Source organism: Pipra filicauda, unplaced genomic scaffold (assembly GCF_003945595.2).
Source record: "Pipra filicauda isolate LSUMZ 115617 unplaced genomic scaffold, ASM394559v2 scaffold113_size4260070_pilon, whole genome shotgun sequence".
NCBI lineage: Eukaryota > Metazoa > Chordata > Aves > Passeriformes > Pipridae > Pipra > Pipra filicauda.
In genome coordinates, this window is record NW_024103585.1 from 2,332,555 (window position 1) to 2,356,286 (window position 23,732).

At 38.2% G+C, this 23,732-nt stretch overlaps 1 protein-coding gene across 8 annotated transcripts in view; it reads left to right on the forward strand.

Annotated features, from left to right (window-relative positions):
- CADPS2 (calcium dependent secretion activator 2) overlaps positions 1–23,732 on the forward strand; it is a 292,803-nt gene that overhangs the window by 41,247 nt on the left and 227,824 nt on the right. For all 8 annotated transcript variants that reach the window (XM_027720819.2, XM_027720827.2, XM_027720823.2 and 5 more), the window contains exon 2: positions 20,806–20,919. In XM_027720819.2, coding sequence (XP_027576620.1) covers positions 20,806–20,919 — 114 coding nt within the window. The remainder of the gene's footprint in view (positions 1–20,805; positions 20,920–23,732) is intronic.

The window sequence follows — 23,732 nt, forward strand, 5'->3', positions numbered from 1 at the left end:
TAAAGGCAAAGTCATAAGGCTGAAGACCCACAGGGACCAGAAAGAGTGGAAAGAATCATTTTAGGGTGGAAAGTCATTTTAAGGGAACTAAAAGATTCTAATCAGTACTCTTAATATCTTTTTCAACACAGCTGAAAGATCCAATTGCTTCAAAAGAAGCTTGCCTGCTTTCCTGTTATATTCAGCCTCTGAGTTAAAACTCACTTGGACACTTGGACTAGGACTATACCAGTCAAGAACTCACTACCCTCCTTCCTACATTTTCTTGCAGAATAAGTAGAGAAGGCAATAAGGAATTACATATTGATGAACAAAAAAAAAAAAATCTGAATCGGTATACAGACAGTCTTGGCAGACATTTCTTACCATAGTTGACATACATTAACTGTGCAGCAGATGCATGACTAAATGTAATTTGTGGTTGTGAACATACTCTGTTTCTCTGGTCAGGTTGATAAATTTCAGATGTGTGCACACAGGATCAACTAAACCATGCTCTCTTACCAATGAAAGAGTCCACATGAAGGTTTTTAAGGAAACTGATGCTCAAAAATACTGGAAATAAAAATATTCACCTATTTATCTGGCCCACAACAACAGAATGTGAAACTTCAATTCTTCAAAAATAAATAAGAAATTAACACTTAATGCCATCATTAGTGATAGAGAAGCCTTATGTAAGGTTGAGTCTTTAGACCTGTCTCAGTCATTAGGGAGTCTTTCCTTCAGTTCCTTTGCTATTTGCATGTAATTAATTTGGAATAAAAATAGAAATTAATAAAATTAATAAAAGAAATAAAAATATTCTAGAGTCGTAGAAACTGATGAGTCCATATTTAGCAATCCAGGTAACTTGTACTGTAGAATAACCGGGCTAAGCACTCAACTCTTCTGAAACAGCGTCCCTCCCCCCTTGTCCCCAGATGTCTTCTGCAAGAAATATCAAGTCCTCCACAGCTAACTTCCTGTGCATGCGGTAAAGGCTGTGATTTGACAGTCAGGATATTACTTCTAAAATATTCGTTGTATTGCTGTTTTTTCCCTGTAGGAAGTAAAATCACTGATGTAAAGTCAAATTGGATTAGTAACTCTTAGAAACACAGTTAAGAGATCTACAGAGCTGTTGTCTTGTTCTGCTGTGGATCAGGCAATAATTGGTGCTTTCAGACATGCTTTTACATTTGCTCCCTAGTGAGTTTGATCTTACTGTAATAGAAACAGGAGATTCATCACGTTTTGTGGATTTTTTTCTTCTCTGGGTGATGCTGGAATAATAACTAACTGTGTTTGAATGCCTTGCTTATAGTTTTTGCTTGCAGTCTTAAGTTTGGGTTTCAGCAGAAATAACTCACAGTTTCAGCTATCTGTAAGGCACAGTCCTGGAGGGTGACTGCAATCTGTAAGCTAAAAACCTTGTATTGGCACACATAATTCCAATGTACTGTGACTCTTGCTGGTTTTGAAAATCTTGTTAAACTACTTTACATAGAGAAGCACTGTATCAGAATTCACTTTCTGGTACATGCAGGAAAGATAAGATTGCAGAATCAATGTATGCATTTGTAAGGACCTTAGTACAGGATCTTCTGTCTGTGATGCTTTAAATTTGGCTTCCATGTTTTCTGCTATTGCCAGCATGGTCTGGAAATGAGGGGAGCCTTAAAGAATGCAGAGATGTTTGCAAGGGAGGTTACCCAGAGAAACATGAATGTGTGCAGGATCTCTCAGGCAACAAAGTACTTAAGGGTGCTGCTATTTTTTTTTTTTTTTTGACTAGGCAAGGTGTTCCTGTTTCTACCAATCTTAGGTGCAGAAGACCCATTTAGCTATTTCCTGATGTGTCTTCCTCTTTTCTGCCCAGATATCTTCCAGTCTTAATCCTTTTTTTATGAGTAACTTTGCTATTGATATGTAGAGAAGTCATGAACAATGGTCTCAAACACAATTTCCTGGCAGGTTTTGCAGAGGTGGGGTCAGTGACATAGAAGAAGTGGAGATGATTCTGAGAGATGGACAGAAAAAGGGTAATATGCAAAGGATGTAAAGTGCAACAAAGGAAACTCCTGGTTATCAGGAAATCAAATTTCTGATGGTGAATGGGGTTAAACACTGGAACAAGTTGCTCAGAGATTTTGCAGAATCTGTATTACTGGGGGTGTACAGGCCTGCATTGGCCAAGGCTCTGAGCACTGCAGTAGTTGCAACATTGTTGACTTCACTTTGAGTAAGAGTTTGGACCAGATGACCTCTACATCCCACCCATCCTAAATTGTTCTTTTATTTTTATGCATGATAAAAGCACAAATGGTGTGTACTTGCACAGCATGCTTGATGCTTCCAAGAAATTTTATATTGATTTATTTGGGCATATATGTACCAACTGTATGGTGTATTCAGACATGGACAGGAAAACAGATGTGTCTCAAAAGCGTGGGGCACACTGAGCTTTGGTGATGTTGCCCAAAAATAAGCAACTGTTATGAAAATCCTCAAAAGAACTGTGCTTAGGTATACCAGTTAGGGCGGGTTAGGGAAGCTTATTTTGTGGCATGATTTAGAACTGTGAACTGACTCTAGCAATGTCACATGTCAGTGTGCTGGAACATATGGGCTCTTATCACAGCTGGAGTTGCAAACATGCATATTTTAAATGATGTTGGAAATGATCCTGTATATGAAAGAATAAAGAGCAAAAGTTGTACCTCTGGAAGAGCTGAGGTAGATCTTTAATGGGTTTATTTTTAATAAACCCTTGAAGCTTAAATTTTTGCTTAGTAGCTTAGTGTTTTGAAGGCAAAACCAATGTTTAGTTTAAACAGAAGTTTCAGCTGTTGATAGTCATCTATGCAATTTTGGTATATCTATGCTTGTTTTCATCTTGTTTTCATCTCTCTCTCCTAACTAGACAGAAAACAGTTAACATTGTTGGTTCATTCTTTATTTCCCCACCTTGTTTAGGAAAACTTTGCTCCTTGTGAGGGTGGCAAAAATAGGAAGACCTGTAAAAGATTAAGGTAATGCGTATGAAATCCCCTTTTTAGTTTATTGTGCGCATATTGCAAAATTTGTGATCAAATGTTCGGACTTCAGGAATAAAGAATAATGATGGCTGTATGATGTGTAGTTTCTTATTTCTCTTCCTACGTTACTTAAATACGTAATTTTTATATATGTTAGGATGGTAGCAATTTAAGGGAGTGAAATGACTTTTGGAACCATAACTTGTAATATATTAATCAAGCACATCATACTGCAAATACTTGTCAGTGTAGAAGTAAAGGTAAATTGAGAAGAGTTCACTGGTTTTTCTACACTGCATAAGTTTGGGAATTGATATCAGGAGGGTGAAGTGTTCCCAGTAGATTTGTAATGAACATTCAGGAATAACTCAAGTACTTAGGAAATCACATCTCTGCCCATCTTACTCTGAGGTTCATGCTGTTGTACTCAGGGTTTTTCTTAAAGCTCTTTCCTCACTCTTTTTTCCTTTTTGTATTCTTCTATTAAAGTCTGGCACAGGACTTTGCCTCTTAGGGCTTGGGTCACATTGAGTTTGTCCTTGAACCACAGTTTCAGTGCAGAAACCCTGGTGAATCTGATGCTTCACTCTCTGGCTGTTTGTTCATGGCTAACCAATTTTTTTCTGTGTATGTCTTTTTTCCCCCCCTATTTCATAACATTATAAAGTAAATTGTTCTAGTGTAAGTAGAAACTAAGCACAATAAGTTTTATTGTCTTGTGTTAGGATGTCAGTAGTGAAGGGATTTTCTAAAGTGTAAAAACTGGTTGACAGGCTCCATCCTCTCATTCATACCCTCAGATGAAGTTTTAAAACTACCTGTTGTTTCAGAGTTGTTTACTGTGTACATAAAATCCAAACAGTTTACTAACCAAGCATTTACCAAACTGTATTTATAAGAGTCTTTTTCTAGACCGTGTTCCAAATAAATGTATGTTGAATTCTAATAATGTTTCTTGAAAGTCAGTTTCCTGTGACTGTGTGGTACTTTTCCTTGTGTATTTTCTTTAGCTAGCTCCTAATCAGAATTGTAAGACTTCTACAATATTTATTTAATCTTGATCTGACTAATTTTTTCCCCTCTGCGCTGAGTTTAACACACATATCCCAAAATACTATGTAAATCCAATTCCCTTTCAAACCTTAATAAACTAACTGTGCCAAGCTAATTAGGGATATTTATAACAGTTCCAGACTTAGTAATATACTTATGTGAAAAAGTTATTATATGCTGTATTGTCCTCTCAACAAAGAAATGATCTTGCTTGAATTAACATTTGGAGGTGATAAAAATGGAATTCATCTACTGCTGTGTCCTGGCATTCCAGAAGAAACCCTGGCACTGGTTTAAGTGATTTAATCTCTAGCAAACATTAGAAGAGAGGAAATGAACATAATCCCTTGTTGGCTGGTTCCTGGGTTGAGCTGAGGGTCAGCAGAATATTGTAACTATTCAATGATTTCCACATTTGGGTTACTTTATCAAGTCAAATGGCAGTTGTTTCTTTTTATCAAAATGGTTTGTCAAGAGACAACCTACTGAACTTGGCTCAGGCTTGAGTCCCTCACTTGAATATCCTGCCATCTGTCCCTGCTCCACCCAGCTTGCATCTGATGCTGCTGCCTCTTCCTTCTGATCTCTCGTGTTTTATCAAATCTGATTCCACAGTGTGCCCTGGAAATGATTTCACTCTAAATCAATAGTATAAGATTGTCAAGTCTTCTGTCACTCTTCTCTTTCCAGCTGCATTCATGCAGGTGCACTGCACTTTCATTTGCTAGCAGAGAAGCATGGACTGTTTACATAAGAAAGGAATGAGTTTTCACAGACATGGGCTGTTTTGGCAAAGACTTGTGAACCCTACCATGACTATAAAAAATAATGTCTTTTTAAAAAATCGATAATAGGTAAATCTTCAGATTCACATGCTTTTGTAATGAAAGAACTTATGCTTGAAGTAACTTTTTACCTAACCTGATTATTTGGATCGTTACATTGGAGAATGTCTTGAAGCCTTTGTTCATTATTTGATATATGGAGGCTGTACAAAAAGAGGAGGAAAATAACGCATACTTGCTGTGTGCTGTGCAGAGTAACAGTGAAGACCCTGGAGGTAACATTACCGTTGGATTCTCTTTGTTATATTGCAAATTAAAAAAAAAAAATCTTTCTTGTGGAATGAGTTTTAGTAACTGCCTATATTTATTGTTGAATTGAATATGCATGTATGGAGTAAACAAATCTGTAGTATTATACTGTACAACCACGTTGTTTGTTGTGATTCATTTGGTTTACTCATTGAGGAGGGAACAAGTTATCACTGCAGCCAGCATGGTAAGAATTGTGTTTCAACTGGCAGACACTCAGCTTTTGTTTTCAATATTCTGTCCCGTTTAGTATTCAGAGCATACAGGAGAACGTGATGCAAGGGAATTGGTTTACTGTTTTACTGACTGACTCAGCCATTTAGCTCTGCTCCCTCAAGGCATCAAGACTGCAATAGAAGAAATACATTTTGCCAGTAACTTTCTATGGAAATAAGTGCAGCTTAATAACTTTTTTTAATTAGTGCTAACATTATTGCAGAGTGGGAAACACCTTAATTAAACTTGTCTTCTGTTTTTTTGTTTCCTGTGAGACTGTAATGCTGATACTGAAATCTTACGTTAATCTAAACTCTGATATATACTTGGAGATGAGATTTATTTTTTTCAAGTTGAAATTTCAGTTGGAAGGTGATTTCTTCCAGTACTATTTCTTGTGGGAAAGCAGAATTTGCTATGACTTTATTCCTCCTTATTTTTAAGTAGGATAAGTGGTAAGGTTAAGGCCAGACTTCTCCAGACTTTTATGCTCTATTTTCACAGAATTAAATTTATCTCAATGCTGTATTGTGCATTGCAATGTGGTCCCTGCTGCTTGCGCTAAAGGGCTGATGGGATACAACTCTAAAGGACATGAATTTTGTAGTTAAACATTATTTTGAAAACTTAATAAAATAAAATATCCTAATGCAAGAATATTAGGAACCTAAACCCCAAAATTACTCCTTTAATTGATTTAGAAAAATGCATCATTGTAAAACTGGTGATCTGACTGAATTACGTTAGCTGTCTACCTTCTTTTCATGGCAAAAGGAAGGAGCAGGTATTTGTAGTGATGAATAATCACGACTTTGGAAGACAGTGGTACTGGGCTTATTAGGTAGAAATTGATATAATAATTCAAGCATAAACAGCTTTTGTTGAATGTAGGGAAAGTTGGATCACAGAGATTATTTAGGGAGCAGCAAAAATTCCTCCTGGAGGGAGGACTGAGCTGAAGATGATTTTGATTTCTTCTCCTGGTCAAGAACTGCAGTGTCTATCCAAAGAAGTCAGGAAGGGAAGAGTTGAACACAGACAGCGCTGTGAACCTCTGAGGAGGTCTGTACTGGACCCAAGCGGACACCTGGGCACCATGGGAGAGATACCAGAATGACAGTGTAACACCAGTCCTTTTTCTAAGTGAAACCTGAGGTGAGGGAAAAAGCAAAGAGACCTGTAGGTCATCTGCTTAGATAAGCCTGTTGGGTGCCATCCACTTGTGCATGTGAGCTGGTATAAATACAAAGATGAAATCTTTAGGAACCTCTCTGAAGCATCTGTGAGGAAGAAGATACATAAAGAGAAAATTTATTTATGAAAGCTGAAAGACTGCAAAATTTTGAAAACAGTACAAAAATGGGGAAGACAAAGATACAGCATGGCTTATGTTTGGAAAAAAATTGTTGAAGATCTTCCTGAAAGCTATTCTGATAACATCAGTGAGTAGCTTATACAATTTGTGCAGTATGGACTTGGAGATCTACATGGAGATGTTATAAATGATGTTGTTTCTGCCTCTACTTGAATAATGTAAATTGAAATGTTAAAGGTACATTTTTATTCATGAGGGTGAGGGCTGGTTGTTTTTATGGGTGTTCTGCCTTTCTGCTAGAGCATACCTTACGGACAAGCAGGAGGAGAAGTAACATGGAGAGCAGCATACTAGAAGCTCTGTGGTCACTGAAGTTGGAGGCAGACGTAAGGAAAGAGGGGAGAGCAGACGTGGAGGCCCTGGGTCATTGCTAGGAAAGGGATAATTTTGAGGGTGGTGGAGAGAAATGAAGGGAATGTCAGGGAGCAGTAGGGGCAGGCTGTTCCTTGAGGGGACCAAGCTGGGATGCCACTGAGGGGGAAGAGTCAGGATCATGTCTGAAAAAAGTGTTCAGGCTCAGCCTCCATCTACTGATCAGGAGGCAGGTCCAAGACCAAGCCAGGGAAACATGAGTGGGTGATATTTGGGCTGAGGATCAGGGAAGCGGGAGATGAGATGCTGATGCATGCCATGCAGCCACCATGGAGGCTAGGGGCAAGCAGCTCCCAAGGCAAGAGCATCAGGACCTCCCTGCTGCGCTTCACCACAACTCTGCCATGAAGGGGCTGGTCTCTGATTTGTCCAGCATGCTGTACATCAGAGAGGACAAAAGTAGTTATTTTACTCAGAAATGTTAACATACTAATACTGTCCATTACTCAAGTTATCTGATGTACGAGTGCACACGCAGACAAAATTAAAGTGCATCAGTTACAGGAATTTTGGTGTCCTGAATTGTGCACATCACATTGCAGAAGGACTTGGTGAGAACCAAGGAGCATTTTCACAAGGGAAGACAGACCTAACACTTAGGAATAAAATTTGTGGATTATAATTAGTAGATGGTGTGATAGCAAGTACTGCAAGTTCATTTCAAATGGTTAAGAAGAGGGAAATATTTGGTTTAGTACAAAAGGAAAATTAATCCAGAATCCTGATTATGAGAGAAAATAAGCAACAAATGGTTTCTTTTTAAAGTATGAAGCTGCTTCTTTCCTCCAAAAAACCACATAGGAACAAGCATGAAATGAGAAAAAGATGTTCATAAATAGAAGCAAATTCTAAAAGGCTTGGATGATATGAATACATACCAAGCAGAGGAAATGACTTAGCATAGCAAAAGGTAGAACTAGAAATAGGGTTGAAATGCAGCAAAAAAGAAGAAAGTTCTGAGTCACTATCAGGAAAGCCTGACAATAAAATCTTTTAGCTACTGTTACGAATTTCTGTTTAATGATTATGATGATCCCATTGCTTGAAATCTCTAAAACAGAAGATACAGCCTAATGTATTTGTGATATTCGGGGTGCGCGTGTGTGTGAGTATTTCTCCTTTTAAGGGAATTTTAATCAAGTATTTTCTTGAGACTCTTAATTACATAAAGATTGCCCAGTGAAATATAGCTTTGGATAGCATTTGTGTTCCAGTCTCGTATGTGAAGTCTGACAGATTTATTTAGAATGGGAAAACTGTACATTTAGATTTACGTACTGTGTTTTGCTTCTACATTTAAATGTTATAGCATACAGTTCCAAGATAGGCTCATTTTTCCAGAGAGCTGCGTGAATTTGCATTAATTGATGAATTTAGCTGTTAATAAATCTGTTGTGAAAAAAAAATATCAACAGATGTTTGAGTGCTGTCTTTAAACTTTGCACAGATTAAAATAACACTTTGACAAAAGAGGACAATGTAGTCATGTATGCTATATGTATGTATAACCAAAATGAGATGGACAGTGGAATGCTCCATGTTGTGTTTGAAATATGTGGGTCAATATGCCTAAATGTGTAAATTTGGATAGTATATCTGTGTATTTTGCTGTAGGAAGGATTAATTGAGTCCAGTGTACATGGACATCTGACAAAACATATTTGATAGTAATATGCTTGAGGACTGTGTGTTACCACTGCATCCCTTTTGGTGTTTTTCAGCTTGAGAATTTGAAACAAATTTTGGCTTGAGAATTTGAAACGAAGTGGAGTATTGCTTAAAGCTGCAATCAGATGTCATTATAAAATCCTTATTGCTCACCTGGTAGTTTCAGCTGCAGACGTTAAGCCTTGAGAACTTTCTGCAAACTGACCAGAAGGACTGTGATGATCCAATCTGACTTTCTAATTATTTGCATGTAAAAATAAATCCTGTTGTTCCTTTTTTCAAATCCTTTCTTTCTGCTAGAACATTTGGTTCAGGGAGATGTTCCTTTGTACTTAAGTCTTCAAATGGTATAGAGTCTCCTACATATCTTGGTGACCAAACCTAGTAGTGTATTGAGAATTTCCATATGGGTGTGTTAGATTAGATGCTGATATTGCATAATCCTGTAGCAATCGTGGCTCTTTGATGTAAGGAGAACAAAATTTGTGGGAAAAAATAAATGCCTTATATTAGGCTGGTCTGTGTGATTGGGAGAGGGGGGAAATGAGAGGAAGTTTTAGTCACATGAGATATTAAAATCTGAGACAGAAGCACAAAGTTTCAGTTACTTATGTTAGAGAATAGATAGTTGTGGAACATGTACAGGGGTGTTGATGAGGGACATGATAAAACTTTTACCTACTTATTAGACATTTCTATGGTAGAATTTTATAGTGCAAGACAAAACTAAACTTCCATGAGTTCATGAGTATTGAAATCCTGTAGGTTTATGAAAATTAGTTTCCAGAGATAGCTCTGGGAGATGGGACTGAGAGGTTGGAGGAGTACTTTCATGAGAAGTGCTGTCTTCGCTGTTACAGAAATGTTAGTGCAGGTTGGTTGCCGTGTGCAGTTGCTTAGTTTCATCCCTGTAGTTTTCATGAGATCATCTGGTGTGCTGGTTCAAATTCATATTACATGCTGAGAAATAAATGCATTCAGGGGCTTGGATGTATCTCTCACGGAGGATGTTTATTGCGATGGCTATGTAGATGTTTGTATTTATTGTTCAGGTAGTGTCTAGATGTTTGTGATAAATGTATTCCTGAGGCTCCTGGAGAAGTAGGAGACAAAAATGTTTGAAGGTTCATCTTGTGAAACTGGGAAAGGATTTTGAAGTAGAGATTTCTCCCACTGTGAGTTTCCGAGGTAGAAGAGTATGTGACAAATAGAAGTGTAAAAGGTCAGATGATACCTGGATAGTTCATTCAAAGCTGCAGTCTCTCACATCAGGAGTGTCCTTGCCAGACAAAACCGAAGGTCACTTGGGTTAGCATAGTATTTTTTCAGCTTTTTTTATATGGTCTTTAGTATTATGGCTCTTTGAGCATCTTAGTTCTACCATACCATAGCTATATTGGGTTGTGTATTATCATGTGTAAAGTATGTGTGTCTGTATGATGTGATAACCTTACAGTGCAGGCTTTACCTCTGCTTCCTTAATTTCTTCTGTTTGTTAATTGCATCAGAAAACGAGCCCATCTAGCCAATTAGGCTATTTCTAACAGCGGCCTTAATCAGATGCCTAGATGAAGATTGAAAATGGAGCAAGTTTATGTTGTAATTGCCATAATTATGTTAGTCTCAGGGATTTTCTATACCAAATGGGGGGAATGGGGGTTGTATTTAGTGTGTAACATTTCTGTGCATATAATCTGCAGTAGATTTCTCTTCCATAAGATTGTCTAGTCTCCCAAGACAACTTTTGGTACCTACATTGTGCTTTGGCGAGGTGTTGATACATGTCTGTGTTACCCACTAATCTTGTTAAATTTTTTTGACAATAATTTGTTAGTTGGAGTTGAAGGCATGTAATTAATGAGATAGTTTTTAGATTTGAATTTATTGCCCTTGACCTGATGATTGACTCAGTGATGTGGACTGTCTGCTCCTACCTAGTTCTAGGGAAGCTAAAAAGCTTTACTTGAAAATAGCCATTCACAGTTTATGTATTGTCAATTTATCTTTCCAATCTCCTAAGGAATTGGTATTTTCATGTTTCTATTGGGATGTTGAACTGAAGGATGGTACAGGTATGTTGTCCAAAAGATGCTGTTGTACAAGTATAGTAATCAAATGTAGGACATGATGATTTTAAAGGTCTTTTCCAACCTAAGTGATTCTATAGATTGGATTGGAAAATAGAACTGAATGCAGCCTTGGCATGTTCTTAGATGATACCAGATTGAGAGGAGCACTTGATAGCAGAAGAGCAGGGCTGCTACTCAGGGGATTCCTGACTTCCTGACCAGATGAGTCACCAAAATCTTACAGCTGTTCAGCACAGAGGAAAGCCAAGCCACACTTCCAGGCTAGAGACCCATGCACCTTTACAGGTAAGCATCTAACTGGCTGGGCTTTCTCCAACAAAGGACCTGGGGAACCTGATGGAGAGCAAATAGAGTGTGAATTGGGGGAATGAAGGCTGGCTGCATGTTCAGCTGCATTAGCAGGAGTGTAACTAGGAGGTCAAGGGAAATACCTTTATTTTTCCATCTACTTGACACTGGTGTGGCCACATCTGGAACACTCTGTCTGTTCTTGGGTCCCCAAGCAGAGGAGTGAAATCAATAGCTGGAAGAGGTCCATCAGGGTCCCCTGAGATGATTAGAGAGGTGGAAGACATTATAAACAAGGGGAGGTGTAGAGATCTGGGTTGGTTTAGTCTGGATAAGGTTTAGAAGTTAACTGCTGTCTTGTAGTCCTTAAGGGGGCTATAGGGAAGATGGACCAGACTCTTTTAGAGGGGCACAAGAAAATAACAGGAAGGAATAGTCACAAACCACGACATGGAACTTCTGACTAAATATTAGGGATCTGGGTGGGAATTTCAGAAAAAGCATTGCAGCAGGTTAAACACAGAATCCTCAGTATCTTCATCCTTGGAGATACGTGGAACTTGTCTAGACAAGGTCTGGAACAGCATAATGTATCTTCAGCCTAGCATTGCTCAGAGAAGTAGGTTTGACTACACGAATTCCAGAGATCCTGCCCATCGTAAATTTCTGTTTCACAACCCTGACGGAGAAGGCAGACAGAGTATGAAAACAATTCTGGTTATTAATAAAACTAGATAATTTATTTTGTGGAGATTTGATAAAATTACTTAGTTTGGTGAAATATATTTTAAACATTATCAGAACCCAGAATAAAATGGATACCTTGTTCTGGATTTTATTCCAGCTTTCATTGTTATCCTTTCTATTCCTTGAGTTTAAGCCAAACTAATCCTGAAACATGTTGCTACAGAGTGTGATGGGAATATAACTTGTATTTGCCAGGTGCCAAACACAGTCTCTTAGTGCTGTGGCTTAACCTGGCAGGCAGCTAAACACCACACAGTTGTTTTCTCAGGAAGCTAAACTGTGTGATGGGTTCAACACACAGGAGGGACAGGATGTCCATCCAAAGGAAATTTGACAGGCTTGAGAGGTGGGCCTGTGTAAACCTCATGAAGTTCAACAAAACCAGTGCAAGGTCCTGCACATGGGTTGGGAAAATCCCAGGCACAACTACAGGCTGAATGGAGAATGGATTGAGAGCAGCACTGAGGAGAAAGACTTGGGAGTGTTGGTGGAGAAGAAGCTCAACACGACTCAGCAATGTCCACTGGCAGCCCAGAAAGTCAGCTGTACTGGGCTTTATCAAAGCCTGGCCAGCAGGTTAAGGGATGTGATTCTGCCCCTCTGCTCTCACAAGACTCCGTCTTTAGTGCTGCGTCCAGCTTTGGGGGCCCTCAGTATAAGAAGGATGTGGAGCTGTTGGAACAAAGCCAGAGAGGGGCCACGAAGATGATTAGAGGGCTGGAGCACCTCTTTTGTGAAGACAGACTGAGGGGTTGTGCAGCCTGGAGAAGAGAAGGCTCTGGGGAGACTTCATTGGGTTCTTCCAGTGCCTAAAGGGTCTACAAGAAAGCTGGAAAGGGACTTTTCAGAAGGGCACATGGTGAGAGGACAAGTGGTAATGGCTTTAAACTGGAAGATACTAGATTTAAATTAGATATTAGGAAGAATAGTTCTTCACTGTGAGGGTGGGAAGACACTGGAACAGATTGCCCAGAGAAGCTGTGGCTGCCCCATCCCTGGAAGTGTTCAAGGCCAGGTTGGATAGGGCCTCGAGCAACCTAGTGGAAGGTTCCCTGCTCACAGTGGGAGGGTTGGAACTGAGTGATTTTGAAAGTCCCTTCCAGTCCAGTCCATTCTATGATTCTGTGAAAGGCACTGGCAGCTGAGGTTCCCACCATAGGCAAGTATCACTGTGTGCATCCCTAGTAGGTATAATTTTCATGGTAACCACATGAACCATCATCAGCTTTCTTGGCTGTAAGCTTTAGCTTGCATAGCTTTCAGGCATGACTGATCTCCTTGTGACTCTGGCAATTGCAAGTGAAGCTGCAGTGTCCTTATGTATTCTGCATGGGAAATGGTGTCAAAGAGTGGTGGCACAAGGGACAGCAAAATGTAGCCGCCCTAGGTGCAGTGTGTCTATGCAGCCACTCCAGACTAAGAGGAGGTCAGTGAAGTCTGCAGCACGGGGGAAACAACTAAAAAATTATAAATCTAGATAATGATTGTCAGCTAAATTCTATAGCAAATCTTGGTTGTAGGTAAAAAGGAAATGATTGCAGCTGTACTGACAACCTCATTTCAGTGGAGATAGCTTTTATTTGGATGTTATATTTACTGCATTTAGGAAAAACACATAGCAGATGCTTTCTTTCCTAGTGTAGCATAGTCTGTAAAATCTTGATTTTTCTTTTCAAGGATAAATCTATCATTACTGTGAGCAAGTTCTAAGCAGTTAAATTTTTCTGTATTTCTTTATATGTTTTCATTCTTCTGTCCAAAAGTTAGGAAAGTCTGAGTTTTATTTTTTCTTTCCCTCCAGAAAATATTAGTTCCTCTTTTTTTCTCAAAATACTTATTTTCTCTCAGGTACCAATCTGACCTTTCTAGAGTCTGTGTTTAGTTCTATATTTGGGAGGTCAGTGAGGTACTCTTGAATGCCTTCACATAAATCAGACTTTGCTTTGTTCACTGACCATGATTTTTTGTCCCATTCTCTCTGCTCCCTGAAGTAAACCAACATCCAAACCCTCTGCTGCTTGTGAAATGTTTGACAATTCTGTCAAAGAATCCTGAATATGCTGCTCTGGACAATGAAAATACTTAACAATGCATAAAGTATTTATAACTTAAAATGAAACACACTGTAGGTGGAATTCAATGAAGAGTACATTATTGGCAATGTTTCAGGATTTTAAACAAGTGTCAGGCAAACAAAAGGTAAATGCCATGTTGTGCTTGTTAGATTATAAGGAATGATAAATGTGTTTGGTAAAATGTATTGGTTGGTTTTGGTAATCTAATATTTGATGCTACAAGGCACTGAATTGTTGCACAATGATTATGTACACAATGTAGTGTGCACAGAGTGACAGCGAACAGAATCCTTACAGACAGTGTTTTACTTGGAATAACTTCAACTTTAAGAAAATCAAAGAACAGCCAGGGTTGCTAAGTGACAGCAAAATATTTATCGGTTTTTTTAGAAAATCAAACCGGTTTATGCAATGAATACTAAAGGACAGCATATATTATGTGCCACCCACATGCTGTATAGGACCATTATTGCACATAATTAAGACCTGCATAATTCAGCACAGTAACCACAGCTATCACCTCTGTCTTTGTACTGATATTTTCTAATACTGTTTATTTAGTCTTTCTCAGGAGAAAATCTCTCAAGTAATTCACTATAAATGAGTACTCTCTATCTCTGCTCTGAAATACAAGTATTATTTGTGTGTAGGCAGATACTGGAAGAGGAAGGAAGGTGGGGGAGAAGGAGGGGAAATAGACTGAGAATCACTGTTTGTAACCGGTTTTTTGCTTTGCAGGCTTACTCTCATCACCAGAGTGAAATGAAGCTCGTTAAGAGGCAATAATGTGGCACAGTCGGTTTTTTTTCTGGAAGGAGAGGATAATGATGGGTTTAACCTAAGGCTTTGTGCCTTGCTCTTGGCTCTCACAGAGGAACTGTGTGGCTTTCCAGGGTCTGGAAAAAGAGGGCTTTATCCAGAGTGGCTTTATCCAAAGCCCTCCCCACCACGATGGAGGATGAGGGAAGCTGAAGTTACAGCAGAGTTGATCTGGAGTGAAGGCTTGGGTAGCTCTTGGTTCTCAGTCAGCAAGAGAGTGAGCATTGTTTCAAGTGTTGTTAGATGCTGTCCTGCCATTTTTAAGGCTCATTTGAGAAGAGGAAAGCTGCTGTTTTGGGCTGACCAGTATCACCTCACAGCTGAGCTGAGAGACCTTGCAGAGGAGACACAGGGAGGGAGTTGCTAAACTCAACATACTTGAGCATGCTACTGTAGTTGGAGAATTCAGGAAGGTGGGGAGAAAAGTAAATGTCAGTTAGACTGGCACTTAACCAACTACCTTTAAAGGCAGAATAAAATAATAGGAAACAAAATCTAAAAAAAACCCTAACAAAGCCTGCGTAAAGCACGTACGTACTCCTTTTATAGGCACATGGAGCATAGATTGAAAGCTTGGTTTGATGTGCAAGTGGACCTGCTAGATGTGTAGGACCTTGAACACATGGCCTATTTGAATTGCTAGGAAATTATGGGCAGTTGAATTTTTATCGTCCTGGAAGTTGTGTGTTAAACTGAGCGTCGTTGTAAATGCATTGACCTGTTGAATCATCCAGATTTTGTTCTGGCTGAGGGTATGGGCAAGTGGAATGGTTAGTCCTTGACATTTCTACTCTTTTTTTCTTTTTTCCTTGGCAAAGAAATTGTCAGGACAAGAAACAAAGCTACATTCAAGAAGTGTGTGAGAAGTTGACCAGAGAAGGATTTCTTTGTACCTTCATTTCTGTTCATTCAGGAGATGAAAATTTATCTCTTGACTGAAGTGGAAGGGAGCAACAGCTGTTTGAGGGAACCCTCACTTGGCTCTTTTCCCTTCTTGTCTCAAAAAGTATTTTTGACTGAAGTTTTTCAAAAGCAACTGCTATTGTTAAAGGCATTAAAACAAATGGCATAATTTTAAAATAACAGAGCTTCTAATTTTTTGGGAAGTGTTCAGGGACTTCAGTCATGTTTGGTGCTACAGACAATACACATTGCAGCATTGAGGGTTCGGGAAGTGGCTCTTGGGTTGCCTCCTCCCTATCCCTGTACCTTTGCAGTCTGCTTAAGAAATGTTTTGTCTAGCTCTGTCTGTAATGGCAGTCATCACCTCCTGCTATTTCCCTAAAATACCCATATGGTCTGAGAAACTTAATTTCGCACTACAATGTGGGAGGAGAGAAGAAGAAATGCTGTTGCTTGTGTTAAGATCAGGGGGTTATTGATCCTCGCAGAGATCCCAAGTCGGAGCGTGAAGACCTGCAACCTACGGTGTTCCTGAGATGTCCACAAGGTGGCAATGGCTCGGAATGTTACTGCTCCAGTCCCAGCTCCTGGCTCACTGCACTTGTGGGGAATAGGGGAGTGTTGCTTACCAGCATCTACGATGCTCGAGGGGGCAAGCCAACGCACTGACCACGTGTTAACCTTGTTCATTTTTAAGCCCAGAGTTTTCTAAGGGACAGTGGTGCTGTGAGTTATGTCTTTGCCAGCTGCTGTTGGCTGCATATGATTAGGGCAGTAGTGAGCTGCTCTGTTTACGTAGGCAGTGAGAAGCAGATGAAGAGGCTCTTAATTGAGCATCAGACTCAATGAAGCTATGGTTTTATTTTTTTCCTTCTATCTTTCAAAGAGAAATAAGCCGTATTACTGTTACAAATGCACAGATGCTTCATTTTTCCTTCAAAATGTTGGAATTTATTATTTAAGGAAGTAAAACTTGTGACGTTGGAACAACTCTCTAAGCTGCCAGATCTATTTGAGATGCAACTTCTTATAAAAATAAGAATTTCAACTCTGTGTAAAATCCATTTATTGAAATTGTTTAAAGGTATGAGTGGAGCTAAACTAGAAATGCCTCTAGGTTTTAATACCCAAGTTTTACTTTAGAAGGCAAAAAGCAATTGTTTAAAGTGGTGCTTGAAGAGGATTATATTTGGATATATAAGACTTCTTTGAAACACTAAATGCAAGGTTAGAAATGTTTTTAATAGTTCAGTGCTTAAAGCTCTTTCTTACCTTTGTATTACTCTGTAAATTATAAAAGTTAAATTGCTACTGTAACTTGAAAAAGTTATTCTTAATTTAATTAAGTAGCTCTTTGAGAAGTTTACCTTAAATATATGTTTTCATTCTTTGACAGTCTACTGAGATTAGCAAGTGTAAAGTAAAAAAAATAGTGTTACCTTTTTTGAAGGCACAGGGATGGAGGGGAAAAAAAAATATTTGCTGTGTGGCTGCAATAAATTAAAAACAAATTTTAGGGTAGTTAATCTTGTTTTGCCTTAAATTTGTCTTTGCTTGTCTTCAGTTGTTTTGCAGAGTGCAATCAAACCTGATATTCTGAGTCACTGGAATTTAGTTATACATTCTCCCATGAAGCAGCAATAGTTATTTATGAAGTATCACACAGAGTTACAACAACACATTTCATACCACTGAGAATGCGCAATCCAAGTAAGCAATACAAAACTGAAGCAGCTTGATGGAAAGCAGCAGAATCAGTGAAGATTTGCTGTACACTTCAGGTGGTATTCAGTTTACATTTAGGGCTACATGAAGTAATGTAATTTTTTTCTTTATTTTATGTTTCCTGTTCATAGTTCCTTCTGTTAGAATTAAAATGTGGAAACAGAAGCACTGACAGTAAAGATGAGAGGAAGTTGGGAGGGACTGCAAGCACAGGTCTGATGCGTGTGGGTCTTGCACAGAGCAGAGCAGGAAAGGGCACATGCAGTGGAAAGACAGTGGTCCTGCAGAAGGACTTTGAGCTCCATTATGTGAAGTCCTGCCAGAGAAAATGTGTCCAGGCTTACTGCCCTTAAGTTTAAGCATTTCCTTTGGGATTTTGGTTATGCGTGATGTCCTCATCTCTTGTTCCATGTTGACCAAGATGGACAACTTCAAAGGTAGCCCAGACTTCAACAGGTTGAACTGCTTGACAGTGTCCAAGAGTCAATGTCCTGTACAGTCACCTCTTTCTCTCCTCTTGCTATTGCAGCATTCTAATGCAATTACACTTCCTTTTTTTCTCTGTATTTCTAAGCTGCTACTTCTACTGTTAGTTTTGTTTCCTTTTTAAATGCTGCAAATTGAAGAGTGTTAATGAATTCATTAAAAATGACCAACATTAAAAAAAAAGAGAGAGAGAATTCACTGTACACATAATATTCTGAGAAGTTAAAAAACCCAGAGGAGCTGTATGCTGCAGTAGACTACTATAAATTATTCTGTATCTTGACAGTTAATGCAATTGAGTTTCTATATATGACAATATTTGAGACATGTAAAATAGACTTGAGGTCATCCTTAGTGCAAGTTGCAACTTTTTATATTTTACACTGGAAATATTACTGGGGTTTAGTATTGTGGGATAACTTTATTCTGCACATCTAGATTTTACACTAAATCATTAGTAATTTAAGAAATATACAGTAATCCTAAAATGCCACTCAAACCTTAGAATTTCTTACTACCTAAAGTAGTGAATATGAAAGCCATATATGAATATTTTAAAGGCATTTCAGTTTGCTGAACTATGATGGTTAGAAATGAGAAAGTTAGAATTAAATTTATGTTTCATTGCCTTATTCATAATGTTTTTGTTTCATATGTGGATAATAGACAAGGAAATCACCTAAAGAATAAAGTCTGTGAGCATGAAAACACATTTCCATAATTGTCCTGGCAGGAAGCCCATGTGTTCCTGTGGCAGAACTGTGAATATTCCATGGGATGAAGGAGCTGCTTGCTCAGCAGTGGGGCACTGTCTGCATGAGTGCTCGTCTCTTTTTTAAGTCACAAGAGCAAGTGTATGCTGAAAAAAGAATTCAAATCATCCTTAATGATTTGCATTTTCTGATATTTCAACTTGTCTAAAATATTTAGAAAATGAGAGAAGAATAAGGGGAATCAAATAAGGGGAACGAAGTTTGATTTCTGTTACTAACAGCTAACATCTGTGGTGCACATTCTGTGCAAGGAATGGATGTTTGGCAGGTAGGTGGATAGATGCCATTTTTGGTGGGTGTACAGATATAATACAAATACTTCTCTCCCATTGATTTTTAACTAGCAGTGGTACAGGATGGCTTGGGTAAAGTGTTAGGCTGCTGCTCTCTGGAATTCCTGCAGGAAGTTTATCCAAGTCACAGCAACCTCTGTTGAAGTTTGCTTGCCTCAACAGGAGGCTGTTTTTTTCTGTAGGGGTCTCCTGGGGCTTGTTCTATGTTGTTAATTGTTCTATTAAGATGAGGAATAGAATTATCATGTATTTTTACCGAGCTTGGATTATTTTTTAAGGGCACAGTTCCTTGACTTTGCATTGCTACTGCCTACATTTCATTATTTTTCAGAGGATTTCTGATATCAAGTTTTAGATGGCATCTAAACTACTGTTTCCTGTCAAAATAGAACAGCTTTCAAGTGTGCCGTCAATTTGGAGAGTTTTGCAGAAAATTACTATGTTTCATAGGAGCACATGAGTCTGCAAACTTAGCAAAGTTTGTGTAGGATGAAAATTCTCCCTTGATATGAAGAAAATAGAGGTTATCCAAGGTAGGCACATTATCAGGATAGCAGAGATTTTGCGAATTTATAAAGTGTTGTATATTAAATGACTTCAAAGTGTTGACATAAGAGACCTAAAAGCCTAAGGTCACCATATTTACCGTAGATGCCAAAAAGTTCTTCAGTAAGAAATGATTATACCATTGGACCAATGCTATTTGCTCCAGTTTAGCCATTACAAATATAACTTTTTGCCCTCTAGGAAAATATTTCCAATTTCTGGCTATATGTTTATTTGTTTATTTGTTTTAATTAAGCAAAATACAGGAAGGGTGAAAAAACTTTTCAGTCAGTTGGTTTTGAATGTTTTATAGTGCTAAAGTTCAGGAAAGACTTTACTTGAGTTTTTATGTTCTGGAAAACAACTGAAAAAAACCAACTATTTATACCTCTTGCTTTGTTATATTAATGTTAGTGGCAGTCTCCTCTGATGTGATATTCAAACTTCTCACAAATTTGATAGGGAGAAATATCTTACTAAGTATTTCAAGAGTTGATAGGAACCTTGGCAAAAGACCTCTGTCTGGATCCTTGGAGAGCTTTCAGACTTTGCTTTTCCCCATAACATTAAACTTTGATAAAACTACACTGATTGCAAGGTTTAGTCATGTAATGTGTTCTTCTAGGAGTTTGTTTTCAAAATGTACTTAACTTTGATATTACACCAAATGTAATTTGGTGTCAATCTTCGAACCTTTTGACTGCTGTTACCCAAGATTAGTTGTTTCATGTCATTCATAGTGTTATAGCATCAGTGGCTACAGGTCCATTTTCTTCACAGTGAGCATGCTTGTTGAAATATTCCAGGGGTAGTGCTGGATTACTCAAAAAAATTGAGGTATCTCGGTGGTTTTTATTCAGTTATTTGAAGGTGGAAAAAAATGACATATTTGAAGACTGGAGCTAAGTTTTATTAGCTGGTAACTGCTACCATGGGGGAGGTCAACCATTATATTCAGCATATGCATATAAAATACTGCTCATAAGTATCCTTGCAGGCTTACCTGTAGCATCCCAAAGACACCATGGAAAGGGCAGAGATTTACTTGCATACCGTGTGCCTGCATGTCTGGCTGCCACAACCTGGCTTGCCGAGGTGGGACTCTGAAGAGCTGCCATACACTGGGGAGCCAGGTGGCCAGGGAGCCTCTACCTTTTCTTGCCCATCCATGGCTTCCAACTGTGTATAGTGCTGCTTATTTTTACTTTAAGACTAACTGCATTTATCATTGTTCTCTCCCCTCTCCGTTTTTTCTTGCACAGCTCAACAAGCAGCAACTGCAGTTACTGAAGGAACGTTTCCAGGCCTTTTTGAATGGTGAGACGCAAATCGTAGCAGATGAAGCATTTTGCAATGCTGTGCGAAGTTACTATGAGGTGAGATATGTGTCTTGTTTTCTGTATTATTTAAACAGTTCACAGTATGCCTGTTAGTGCAGGTACGAGGAAAGTAATCTTAAGTTTCAAAGGCTGTGAACTTCCAAACCTACAAACAGTTTCTTCCTACTCCAGCTTTGCCATTTTAAAAGTTGAAATCTACTGCCTGGGCACAAGAGAGAAACTGAACTGGAAAATACTCACCCTTTTTTGAAGAAGGGAAAAATTAAAAAAAAAGAAGATAAAATAAAAAAAATCCTGGTGCTAAAAATGTTTCTGGCAGCGTTTGATACAACTAGGCACCACTATCTTTATGTCCATATGTCTAAGGTACCTCTTTTAATAAGCACTTCAGTTTTAAGTTACCATCCTGAGAAATACATCTTCTGATTTTTAGTTACCACGCAGAAGGTTTTGGAGAGAACCTGCCAGTTCCCTTCCAAAAGAACAGAAGGTTTCTATGCAGCTGGGCCAGCTCTCACATTCTGTTGTGTCCTCCCAGGCATGTTCAATGCCTTCAGTGCATATCCGTAGATGTGGTTTGAATTACCTAAGGGACAGGTCCCATTCCAAACTAGAGGACAGTTCACTGTCATTTTTTTTAACCTCAGAAGCATATGGCTAGCAAATTAATTTCTTACTTAAGCAAATGTTACTGTGAATTCATTTTGTTCCATCCAACTGCCCAATGAATCACAAGGGCTGTATGTTAAACTTCTATGTCTTTTGAGGGGCCTTCCTCCATATTTCAGTCTACCGCTTTTTTTTTTCAAATTTTTTTCTTTATTTTTTTGGTATATTATTTGTTCCTTTTCTCTGTCAGCTATTCTTTGCTAGTGAATAAGCTTTTCTTCAAGGAGAAAAAGATGTGATTTAGGTCCTAGCTTGGTTTTTGTCTACATTAAATTATATTGCACAACAAAAAGAGAGAGGGGTGGGCAAATGGTTTTCCTGCTGTACTTAAATCATAGAACTCAGTGTGTAGAAACAGAACTATCTGTAGAAATCATAGAACTCAGTGTGAGTTTCTCCAAATTATAATCTGATAAATACTGTGGCGTTTGAAATGAAGGAATTCTCATAAAAACACTTGTGAAAGGATGGGGGTGGGTCTTCAGGTGAAATGAGAGTATGAACACTCACAAGGTACGATGTAGGTGTGTGAGAACACTACAGAAGTTTTTAGAAAGTAATCGATTTTTCTGTGTAACTGCTGAAGAAGTTGAGACTGGGAAGAAGAAAAGTTTGGAAGACAGTGCAAGGCAAGGCTGAGCTAGTTAGCAACCCAGAGGTAGGTTTTAGAGTAGTGGGATGTCTCAAGACACTGAAGGTGGGGTAGAATTGAAAAGGATATAATGTTTATAGTTCATTCTTTTAGCACACTGGGTAAAAACTTGTTTTATTAGAGGAAGTAGCCTGTCTTTTGGAAAAGATGTGATAGTGAATAAAAATGATTTTAAAATAAATGTCTAAACAGTAACTGTTCTGTTAAGATTTACTTCATGTCTCCTGTTGCTGAGATTTTTTGGGCACATTGAGAAGTCTGATTTTTAGGATATCTGCTGTTGCAATGAAAGGCTACACATAATAATCTAAGATAGCGTTATAAAATGAAAGGCTCAAATTTTCCAGCTATTTTCAAACATTCACTTCTTTGAATTAAGTGTTCAAGTGTTCTAGGTGTCCAGTTTCAAATAGAGAATTCTAAAAATCTCAGCATCACTGTCAAGGATATAATGACAGCAAGGGCTAGTAGGATCTCTTCATCCTGTGTTAATACATCATGATCTGATAGATCAGCTGTAATTTGGTTCTTCAGTCTTTTTTTTTGTTGTTTATCCCAGCCTCCCAATTCCATTTTTCGTCCTTTCCACAGATTTCCTTCCAAACTTGTACAACCTTTTCCAGTTGTGCAGTTTAAGTCAGTGTTTGCTAGTAATTTTTAATTTCTTTTCAGGGTTGTAGTTGATAGTCACCAGTAGAGTGAATGAATAGTGCAGTGGTGGAATTTAGCTGGAGACTTAGTTCAAGCTACTGCTCCTCTTTAATGCATTTTAATAAAGTTCTATGCATCTGACCACATACTGTCATCATTGCTTATATGTGTCTCTTGTGCTTTTTTTAATTTTGTTACTCATTTGTTGAAAATATTAATCTATATTAATTCTTCATGTGTTCTGCTGATGCTGTGCTCTGATGGTTTCTATGTCTACCTCATCTGGTCTGTCGCATTTTCTTTGTGGTGATGTTTGTTAGTAGTTTGAATTATGGACACCTTCCTTGTTTCTGTCATACATCATCTCACAAACTTCAGTGTTAATTAACTTACACTTTAGTTGCTGGCCTACAGTTAAATTTTACCTGACAGGGAAGGGAACAAATATGTGGTCTGCACAGTAATTATTTTATTCTGAAAATTATTAATTTGCCTTTAATCCTGTGCAGTAGTCATGGTTTCAGACTTATTAAAATATTGCTTGCAAATCCAGGGTATATTAATTACTATAGTTGATTTCCCACTCTTTAACTTTGAATATGAAAGAGAAGGTCTGTTTTGGGGATGTGACATAAATTCTGTATCACTAGTTGCAGGTGTTTTGAGTCACTGTAATCTGTAATTACTGGGTTTGTTCAGAATGTGTCCTCTCAAAAATGTAAGAGTAAGCTCTAAAGATTTAGGAACTTATTATTGCTCAGTCTTTGATTTACTTTTCTATAAATATTTTCAGAAAAAACAATTTATTTGCTAAATAAATAAATAAATAAGAATTTCAGCATTAATTTCACTGTGATGTAAGAGTAATGGTTTTTAA